Genomic DNA, 11047 nt, shown 5'->3' with positions numbered 1-11047 from the left:
GTCCGTGGTCCGTGCTGCAAGGCAGCGTGTCTTTGACACGACTACCTCTCTAGCCGAGTCTAGTGAAACGCCGTGTGGCAGCCGGACGTGTGAGGCTACCCGTGGGTCACCTTTGAGCATCCCACAGAGCAATGACTCGAGATTACAAAATGAAGGAAAACACGGGTGTCGTTCCTCAGCTGAGACACGAAACAACTCTCACGTCTAGGTACCAATATGCCACAGGATTCCCTTTTTAGACATGTTTTTAAGATGTACTTCCCCATCCCTCCCACGATCAAAGGGCTCTGCTTGAAAATTAAATTCAACTTATGTTTTCAGAATTTGCTTTTTGGTGAATTTCTTCTCTTCTCTTCTCTCTCTTTCTCTCTTTCTCTCTTTTTTTCTTTCCTCCGTCACCTACGCTGGAGTGCAGTGGCGCGATCTTGGCTCACTGCAACCTCTGCCTCCTGGGTTCAAGTGATTCTCCTGCCTCAGCCTCCCAGCCTCCCGAGTAGCTAGGATTATAGGCACCCACCACCACACCTGACTAATTTTTTTTTAATTTTTTTTGAGACAGTCTCGCTCTGTTGCCCAGGCTGGAGTGCAGTAATGCAATCTTAGCTCACTGCAACCTCTGCCTCCTGGGTTCAAGCGATTCTCCTGCTTCAGCCTCCCAAGTACCTAGGATCACAGGCACCCACCACCACACCTGGCTAATTTTTTTGTATTTTTAGTAGAGATGGGCTCCACTGTGTTAGCCAGGATGGTCTTGATCTCCTTGATTTCGTGATCTGCCTGCCTCAGCCTCCCAAAGTGCTGGGATTATAGGTGTGGGCCACTGCGCCCAGTCACACCTGGCTAATTTTTGTATTTTTAGTAGAGACAGGGTTCTGCCATGTTGGCCAGGCTGGTCTCAAACTCCTAACCTCAGGTCATTCATCCACCTCAGCCTCCCAAAGTGCTGGGATTATAGGCATGAGCCACCGTGCCTAGCATTTTCGGTGAATGTCAAGATACATATTGAAATAAACGGGCACAGTGGCTCACTCCTGTAATCCCAGCCCTTTGGGAGGCCAAGGTGGGCGGATCACGAGGTCAGGAGTTCGAGACGAGCCTGACCAACATGGTGAAACCCCCGTCTCTACTAAAAATACCAAAATTAGCCGGGCATAGTGGTGCACACCTGTAATCCCAGCTAAGGAGGTGAGGCAGGAGAATCGTTTGAACCTGGGAGGCGGAGGCTGCAGTGAGCGGAGATCGCGCCATTGCATGACAGAGGGAGACTGTCTCAAAAAAAAAAAAAAAAAAGAAATGACCTGAGAGCATAGGGTCTTCCAAAATCTAGTAATCCAAGTATTTTAGTATTCCATAGAATGAGATCATCCTTCCTTTTATATGTAAACAAAGTTACACAGTGGCTGACTTTTTCATGTCAAATATAAAATCAAGACGACAATATTCTGGACTCAGAATGTCAGAGCAATGGCCAGGTAAGTTCCTTCACAGGGCGATCAACAGGCTTTTGGTAACTTTCACAACCCATGGACACTTTCCTGGTGAGTAAAGTAACACATTAAATCCAACAGCCGGTGCAGTGGCTCGTGCCTGTAATCCCAGCACTTTGGGAGGCTGAGGTGGGCAGACCACCTGAAGTCAGCAGTTCAAGACCAGCCTGGCGAACATGGTGAAACCCCATCTCTGTCAAAAATATAAAAAATTAGCCGGGTGTGGTGGCGGGCGCCTGTAATCCCAGGTATTCAGGAGGCTGAGGCAGGAGAATTGCTTGAACCTGGAGGGCGGAGGTTGCAGTGAGCCAAGATCCTGCCACTACAATCCAGCCTGAGCAACAGATCGAGACTACATCTCAATAAATAAATAAGTAAATAAATAAATAAAAACAAAAAATCCAAACCTCCCCTCTCATATGTCCGTTAGGCCAGGCTCACCAGCGGGAAACAATTCAGCTCTGGCTGGTTGGTTAGAAACGAACGTTCACACGAATCAAAGATCTCGTTCTTCTGCAATACCGATCAATTTGTTTCCTTCCCTGGGAATGAGGGGGCGGTATGAATTTCCAAGGAAAAAGGCTCATTTTTGGTCTTTTATCTTAAGCAGGCAAACAGTTGGGCGCTGGGCACATCCCTGGCAGATGCCCTTCACAGCTAGTTCCCAGGTACGGGCAGGGACCTTGCATGGCTGTGGTTACCCAGGGCTGGCAGGGGGCAGTCGGAGCTCCTTCCACTTCCCACAACTGCCTGGCCACCTAGATCTAAAACGCAGAGAGAGGACGTGCAGGGGGTGGCCCTGGAGTTACAAAGCTGCCCCCGAAGCCTGCTGGACGGCACACGGGTGGAGGGAAGGACATTTCTCCATTCAGGTGTTACATGTGAGGCGGAGAGATCCGGCCACCAGCTCGGGAATCCAAAAATCAGGTTGAAAAGCAAGGCTTCCTCACGTTTCTGTGAAAGGGACTGCTGGGTTCAGCGTCCACATGAAACAAATCCCAACTAGTTGAATACAAACTGATTTTCAAGAATGGGTAAGACAGATGGGGAAATGTATATATATATTTCTCCATCTGTCTTACTAGTACATATATATTTGTATTGGGATATATATACACACACATATATAGATATATATATAAATTTATATGGTTGGTACCAGCGGAAGAAAAATGAAGATAAAACTAAAACCCTAAGTTAAATGTCCCATCCTATGAAACATCTCCCTGGGAAAAATTATTCTCAAGTAAACTTTTATTCTCTGGGCGCATTCTTAGGAGTTTACACTGGCTTCTGAAACTTCCTAACCAGCCCCAGCCTCTGACTCCCTCTGGTTGCACTGAACGGGGGGGCCTGCTAACCGTGCCTCAGTTCGCTCTTCTCAGTAGACAAAGGGTCCTTGCTCTCAAAACATGAATGCTGTAACCTCAGGCAGGGACGTAGAGACACACCTGTGCAAGGGCCCACTGGGACTGTACATTTATCTGGGAATTCATTTCCTGGGGAGAAGGAAAGGTGATGGGAAGGCTGGCTGGGGAAAGGTTAGGAAACAGGAGCCCAAAACTCCCCAGAGGTCTGGGGAGGAAAGGGCACCCAGAAACTTAAACGAAAGGCAAGTTTTGAATCTGGTTGTTGATAACAAGAATCGAAATGCCTTAGGCCCTGTGTGGGAAACCCACCGCACAGAGGAGCCGTCTTCAGGAAAGGCCCTGTCGCATTTCACGTGGCATGCCCCGGATCTCTTGCCCTAACAGTGGCTAAAAAAAAATGCAACAGGGTAATGATGTTTTGGGTTCTAAGGGTCTCCGCAAAGACTCATCCGCCTCATAAGCAGATTCTAGCCTCTGTGTTTCACCGCCAGCCTATCCCGAGCAGTGCTTGGCCCAACACCCTGCCCCGGGGTGAGCGGGCTTACAAACCGCTCACGCGTGAAGGTTACATAAAAGCAAGCCGCCCAGCTCCCCTGCAGGCAGGCAGATGGACAAACAGCACTGCTGGGACCCTGCTTGGCCATAGAGAAAGGACACATGGCCTGGGTGAGTCCCCGAATCACTGTACTGAGTGGAAGAGGTCATAGGAAACCACATATGCACTGCAGGAGGCCATTATGCAAAGCTCTAGAAAATGCAAATCAACCTACAGTGACAGAAGGCAGATCAGTGGTTACCTGGGGACAGGTGGGGCAAGGAGGGGTCAGAGGGAGGTTACACAGGGCACAGGGAACTCTGGGGTCTGGGCATCTACACTGCTTGGACTGCAGGGATGGCTTCAGGTGTTCATACATATTTCAAAACTCATCAAATTGTACTCCTTAAGTATGTACAGTTCAGTGTATATCAATGATACTGCAATAAAATTCTCACCCACAGAAAGAAAAGAAAAAGCAGCCTAAGGCGAAAAAGTCGATCCTGTGCCCTGAGCACAGGCAGTTCTGAGGTAAGACCGATTTCCCACCAGGCTCTTCTTGGCCTTTCGAGAACTTCAGCCCCTCTCTGCTGTTTCCTGTTGCTGGCATCCACTTTCCCATCTCACAATATTTTCTCCTGTCTGGTCTCCTGTATCTGAAACCCACTGCTACAGGATCCCCCCACTTTCTGGAAAATGTTCATTAAATAGGAAACAAACCCACCCTTTAAGCATCTATCTTTCTTGCATGAAGCTGAGTAACTCACCGTCTGCCCTTACATGCAGGCAGCTCAGCTAGACTGCCCACAGCCGCACTGTCCAGTATGGAAGCCCTGGCCACATGTTTACATTAATTAAAATAAAACACAGCCGGGCATGGTGGCATGAGCCTGTAGTCCCAGCTAATTGGGAGGCTGAGGTGGGAGGATTGCTTCGGTCCGGGAGTTTGATACCAGCCTGGGCAACATGGCAAGACCTCATCTCTAAAATAAGTAAATACAACTAAAAACCCAGTTCCTCAGTTCCATGAGTCACACCTAAAATGCTCAATGGCCCTATGTGGCCAGCAGCTACTGAAGTGGACAGCACCAAATACATTTCCATCATCCCAGAATGTTCTGTCAGACAGAAAGGCTGCTCCAAAGAGACAGTCCTTGACCTTCAGGAACTGCACAGTTTGGTGAGATGTGCGCAGAGGCAGGGGAAGGCCAGCTTCCCTTATCCACATACACAGATGACCAGCATCTCCGGGTGTGCCCAGAGAAACAACAGGCTCAGGCTGAATGAACCAGACGGTGCCGGCCCCTTGTTGGCAGGGAACAGCTTAAGTTGTGGAAGCCAGGAGAGAGGCCTGGTGGGGGCCCAGTTCCCCAGGCAGGGGCGAGCAGGGTGGGTGATGGGGGCTTCTCTGCAGGTGCACTGGGGAGGCAGACACCAGCAAATCAGGCAGAGACAGGAACTGGCCAGGTAAACCCCGAGAGTGGGGTGGGGGGAGGTGGTCTAGGTGGCAGGAGCTGCAGGTCTGTAGGACGGGGGGCGGCCAGAAGACCAGAGGCAGGTGAGGCTGGTGAGAGGTGGGCCGGGTGGGGGATCACCTGGGGGAGACAGCCTCACTCTGTCCACCCAGTGTCCTGGCCCACCTTGTCACTCAGATCCCCTCATGTTATCACCGCCTGAGACATCCAGTCTGCCTCAGGAGAGCAATCAGCTAATGTCCCTGCCTGGAATCCAGCCTAGCACTCAGAGACCAGCCATGCTTTGTGAGGGTTCTCTGGGCTGGCGAAGTGGTGGGGGTGGGAGTGGCCAGGAGACCCTGGGATGGTGGTGACTGGAAGCAGAAAGCAGCAAAGGAGATGAAAAGTGGAGGCATTAAAGAACTCCTGAGGCTAAAAGAACAGGAGGACCTAGTGGCGGATGGACACTCAGGGTGACAAGGGGAGCTCGGGACCCCAACTTTCTTTTTTTTTTGAGATGGAGTCTCCCTCTATTGCCCGGGCTGGAGTACAGTGGCGTTGTGATCTCGGCTCACTGCAACCTCCGCCTCCTGTGTTCAAGTGATTCTCCTGCCTCAGCCTTCCAAGTAGCTGGGATTACAAGCGTGCACCACCACGCCCAGCTAATTTTTGTATTTTTAGTACAGATGGGGTTTCACCATACTGGCCAGACTGGTCTCAAACTCCTTACCTCATGATCCACCCGCCTTAGCCTTTCAAAGTGTTGGGATTACAGGCGTGAGCCACTGCACCTGGCTTTGGGAGCCCAACTTTCAACAGAGCAAAGGAAAACAAGTCCAGAGAGCCGGCACCCCATGCAGCTCCTGGCGATCTTCTACAGTGATTTTCATGTACTAACAGCTCATCCTCCCGCCCTGATAATAAATGGGAACCTGGGGAAAGGGACCCATCCAAAAATCTTGTGCCCCTCGCCTGATGCCCATCTGGCACAGATTAAGGATCTAGCAGGCTCTGCAGGCCATGGGTCTTCCTGCTGAGACCTGAGGACGTGCCCCGTGTCTTGTCCCCAGGGCCCATCAGCCAGACCGAAGCACAGCTGCAAAGTGACTGACGCAATGGTCAAGGTCGCAAAGAGCAGAGAATGAGGGGTGCAGAACATAGGACACAACAAGGACACAGGGACCCCTGAGCCCCTCACACAGCCAGAGAAAGCAGTGTGGGAAGACGCCCGCACTTGGGAAGCTGGGTGAGGAGTGTTAATTCTGCAACCTTTCTGGACATTATTTCAAAACGGTTTTTAAAAACTTAAAAATGAAACAGATATTTCATTTAGAAATCTTAATTTTGGAAGAACTGACTTCTCTCAGCTCTAGGCCCTGTCTGACTGCTGCCATGTGGTCCAGGGGCTCCTGTAGGAGAGGGGCAGAGGGGCAGGCTGTGGCCAGCAGCCTCCAGGCCACTTCGGCCTCTGTCCCATGTTCCCTCTGGCTAGCAGGTACCTCCTTCTCCGTGGTTCCTACAAGTATTTGCTCCACTTTTAGGGAGACTGCTGTACTCTGGTGAGTGGTGCCGCTACACCAGACTAGCTTTCAGAGGCACCTAGGAAAGGCAGCTCTGGTGGCCCCATCTTGATAGCTTCATTTAAAAAACACTTTTTAAAAAACTGTTCTTAATATCATAACATGGCAGGAGAAGAAATCACATACTCTGGCCAAGCAGTGGTGAATTTACTATTTGTCATATGAAAAACAAAAATAAAAATTCCTGATGCATCTTAATTCATTTATGGAAAAAACTTCCTGCAGATCATCTGGGGCGGAGGAAAAAAAAAAAGAGGAAAAAATGGCAGACTGATCATCTCTGTAGAGCAGGATTATGGTATTTGTTTTCTCCAGCTGAATCCTACCCAAATACTCTATGAAATGAATGACATTTATTTATTTATTTAGAGACAGAGTCTCACTCTAGTCGCCCAGGCTGGAGGGCAGTGGTGTGATCTCGGTTCGCCGGAACATCCTCCTCCCGGGTTCCCGCCATTCTCCTGCCTCAGCCTCCTGAGTAGCTGGGATTGCACGCGCCGCCACCACATCCAGTTAATTTTTCTTCTTTTGTTTTTTAAGTAGGGACGGGGTTTTGCCAGGTTGCCCAGGCTAGTCTCGAACTCCTGACCTGAGATGAGGAGGTCAGGAGTTCAATGTCAAATGTTGGGAGGCTGAGGTGGGAGGATTGCTTGAGTCCAGGAGTTTGAGACCAGCCTGGGCACGGGGGAGACCTCATCACTTGCCTGCCTCAGCCTCCCAAAGTGCTGGGATTACAGATGTGAGCCACTGTGCCTGGCTGATAACTTTTATTTAACTAGGAAAAAGTAAGTTTTGGATAAAACTGTCTTTCCTTGCATCCTTTCCTTACATAGCATCAAATGCTGAATGATCAGCAAACATCATGATCTGGTCTTGTTGAGAGAACACCCGCTCCAGCTGCCACCATGAGCCTGGGGGCTGTTACCAGCAGCAGTTTCTTTAGGGTTAATAAGATTTTAAGGCAAATAATGACTCCTAATACTCACATGTCATCGCTCACACCTTATTTTTCTCTCGTGAGCTAAGCGGTTGATCACTACGGGCTAAGGGCTCTTTGCTGCCCAGGTAAGCACGGCAAATGTGGTGGCTCTGCACGGCCTTCTCTGGAGCTGCACCGGATGGCGCATGTGGAGGCAGCATCTGCCGCTCGCCAGCCCCCACCCCGTTCGGCTGCCATTTCCCACCTTCTTTTCCACTGAGAAAGAACTTGAGGGATTTAAAAAACTTTGTAACAGAAACTGCACAACCAGAAACTGCACTGTCTGGTAGGTGGATAGCAATGTCCGGTGCCTGCCGTCCACGGCGGCCCTGAGAACCCGTCAAGGGCTCTGCCCTGACTCTGCTACATCTGCCTGCCCACAGTTCTCCAGGCAACCAGCAGCCAGTGATGGTGCTTGGATCTTGAGATGAAACTGACTTGCGAAGTCCGCAGCCACTGCAGCCCAGCGAGGGGAAGAGGATGGACCCAGTGTGTGTGGCTCCTGAGGGCCGCGCTGACGCTCAGGCTGGCGTCTGCAGACTCCACAGCTTGGGTCACTCTCTCAGGAGACCCCACCCTCTCTAGCTCCCGTCACTCCCATACACCCAGCTGCCTGGTCTCAGAGCACACTGGGAATCACTGTGGTTATTACCGGCAAGAAGATGGGAACAGGGATGTCTGCTCTGCCCAGGCTTTTTCAAAACCCTGCAGATTCTGTCTGCTCAGAGGCTGCAGTGGCTCAGGTTACCCAGCTCTGACTAAGCCTTCTTGAGCTGAGTGGCTGGGGACGGAGCTTCTGCTGACAGCTCACCCAGGAGCTCCTCTGCAACAAGACATGCCTGCAGCGAGTGACGTCCCGCTGCCCTCTTATCAGACACACGTCTATGTGATCACAAGTCCCTGCCTAGAAAAGACGCTAACCCACGGGGCGCAATGGTCTACAAAGCTGGAAATGAAGGTCTGCTTGATTCAGTAGAGGAGGAGGCATGCCAATGTTGACAGCATGGAGCCCTTTTCCTTAGTTGTAAGGCCCTGAGGTCTTTCCAAGGGCGCACTATTAGCGTTTAATCACAGCCTCCATGCTGGCCCAGCATTGGTTGGCTTCGGGGCTCCGCTCCGAAGCTCTCCCTGCAGCTTCTCTAAAGAGCTGGGGCAATGGTGGGTCTCAGACTAAAGGCGGCTTTGCAAACCGCAAGCACACCCGCCAGCTCAGTGAAGCGGGAGCCCTGGGGGAGGGCAGATGCACTCACGGCAGCTTACATGTGAACCGCACAGAGCTGGGCAGCGCCTATCCCATGCAGAGCTCATTTTTAAGTGGCAAGGTTATAATTTCTAGCCTTAACGTTGTCCATCTTGATTTTCTCTTGTCAGTTCCTTCTCGTCCACTATACTGACCACATAGGTACAAGGTGAAAGAAAAGAAACCCACCTGAAATCTAGGTCAGGCCACTGAGTGTGGGAGAGAAGTAGAGGGCAGTGCCCAGCACAGCGGGGCAACCACAGCTCCACAGCTGAGCGAGGGGAGCCCTGGCACTCCAGGCTTCTGGGGAGCAGCCCTCCGGTGCCTGCAGCTGCCTGGCATGGAAGCAAGCACCCAGGCCGGCGTCGGGTTCACTCTGCATCCTGGCTGGGCACTTCTGGGGTGGGTGACCTTGGTTCAGCCCCTCCACTTCTCGGGACAAGTTTCCTTCCCAGTAAAATGCCTACAGTCACCCTGAGCTCCAAAATCCATGAACCCTTGCGTTCCCTTAGGTTGAGAACTTTAACTCAGTTTTGCTGGAACGGCGGCATTCCAATCAACACACAACCGCCTCCCGACAGACATGACCCAAACGCAATAGAAACCGCAGTAAAGGAGGAATGATATAACATACTGTTATTATTTTTATAAACACGCTTTAAACCAAACTAGGCCATACATCGTCTTGGTTTCAGAAAAAGCCAAAATACTGACACCATCTTTTATTTTCCTATTAAAGTCAAGAATGTGTTAATCCAAATTAATTGAAAAGGAATTGAAGCTCATTTCCTAAGACACGTCTATTCATAAGTCAAACAGCATTACCTAACTCCTAGAACGAGGCAATTTCTGGGCTTAGAGATCGGGCTAGTGCAATTCACTCCTTTGATGGAAAATCAAACCCCAGGCAGGCGACAGGCCAAGGTCACAGAGGCAAAGTAGGGATGGGAACCAGCCTCCCTGAACCTGTTTCCCACAAAGGGCGAGGCTCTGGGCCCACACGCAGGCAGGCCCAGCTCAGTATCTGATGGTGAATGAATGAAGCTAAGTGGAGCTCCCCACAGGGCACGGCTCTTGTAACTGCTTCACAAATAAGCGATTTCCAGGTTATGGAGACATCCTAGTACAGAATTAAACGCTTCAAACTCAGACTTTTAACTCCTCAGAAGCCAGAGTGATTTCTCAGCCCTGGCTACATCAGCTAACAATCTCGCCAAGCAAGGAACGAAGGGGCAAAGAGATCACCTCCAGAAACTCGAGTGTTCCTTCTGCTGACAGAGGAGCAGCCCGCCTGCGGCCTTGTTCTGTGTTTACATCAACCACCCAATTCACCCATGTCACAGACCTTCAAAATACGGACTTAGGGACAAGGCAAGGTCTCCAACATCATCAACAGACAGCTGCAGCACCCTAAGAACACCAAAGATTCCTTTTCTAGGTGGGTTTAGAATGTCAGCCAACAGAGGAAGCACCTGGGGTCGGGAAACGGTTTTGACTGAACACACGCACGAAAGCAAAGAGAATTGGCATGCAGAGGTGGGTGGGGAGGGGAGAGTGAGGCCTGGCTTTGAAGCTGAGCTCCCCGGGGATGACGCCAGGCACATCGGGTTTGGGGCTGAGCGTTCAGGGCTGGGGACCGGGAGGAGGGGGCCAGGGCCCAGGCCTGGGCGGAAAAGGGCGTCCCCGGGGATCGGGGTGGGGTCCCGGGGCAGGCGGGGGGTGCTCTAGGGAGGTGTCTCACGGCGGGCACAGGGGGTGGGGAAGTCCTGGGGAGGGGGATGGGGGTCCAGGCGGGTCTCGGGGCGGGGTCTGGGGGTCCGGGGCGCCGGGGCGAGGTCTGGGGTCGGGACAGGTGTGGGTCCCGGACCCGGGGCTGGCTGGGGGTCCGGGACGGGGATGCGGGCGGGTCCCGCGGCCCACGCACCTCCTCCGCCTGCCTGCGCAGCGCCTTCTCGCGCTCGTACTGGGTGAGCAGCTGCTCGTTGTCCTCGCGCAGCAGCTCCAGCTCCACCTCGTGCTCCTGGTTCTCGCTGAGCACCGAGTCTAGGTTCTCCAGCACGTTCACCACCAGCGGCATGAGCTCCTTGACCACCTCCTCGTCGTAGCAGTGGATGAGGCGCTCGAACTCGCGGTAGATGGAGCCCGCCAGGCCCGACACCCGCTCCGACATCACAGAGCCGGAGCAGTAGTCGTCCTGGTACACCACCACGCCGCCGCCCTCGTCCATCTGGATCTCCATCATCGCGGCCACCGCCGCCGCCAGCGCGGCTCGCTATCTGGCCGGCGCGCCCGGCCCTCCCCGGCTGCCTCAGGTCCCGCAGGCCGCGGCCCGTCGCCTCCCGCAGCTGCTGTCGCCTCAGGGCTCAGCCGCCGCCGCTGCCGAGGAAGCGCCCGTCACTCAT

General features: G+C 52.4%; 1 protein-coding gene across 3 annotated transcripts in view; it reads right to left on the bottom strand.

The window, feature by feature from the left end:
• MAPK8IP3 (mitogen-activated protein kinase 8 interacting protein 3) overlaps nucleotides 1-11047 on the bottom strand; it is a 62079-nt gene extending 51032 nt beyond the window's left edge. For all 3 annotated transcript variants that reach the window (XM_007981646.3, XM_007981655.3, XM_007981665.3), the window contains exon 1: nucleotides 10570-11047. In XM_007981646.3, the coding sequence (XP_007979837.1) occupies nucleotides 10570-10887 (318 nt within the window). In that variant the 5' untranslated portion in view covers nucleotides 10888-11047. The remainder of the gene's footprint in view (nucleotides 1-10569) is intronic.

The sequence above is a fragment of the Chlorocebus sabaeus genome, chromosome 5 (assembly GCF_047675955.1).
Source record: "Chlorocebus sabaeus isolate Y175 chromosome 5, mChlSab1.0.hap1, whole genome shotgun sequence".
Lineage (NCBI taxonomy): Eukaryota > Metazoa > Chordata > Mammalia > Primates > Cercopithecidae > Chlorocebus > Chlorocebus sabaeus.
The sequence above is the reverse complement of the archived record's forward strand: the minus strand, read 5'-3'. Positions and strand labels throughout refer to the sequence as shown.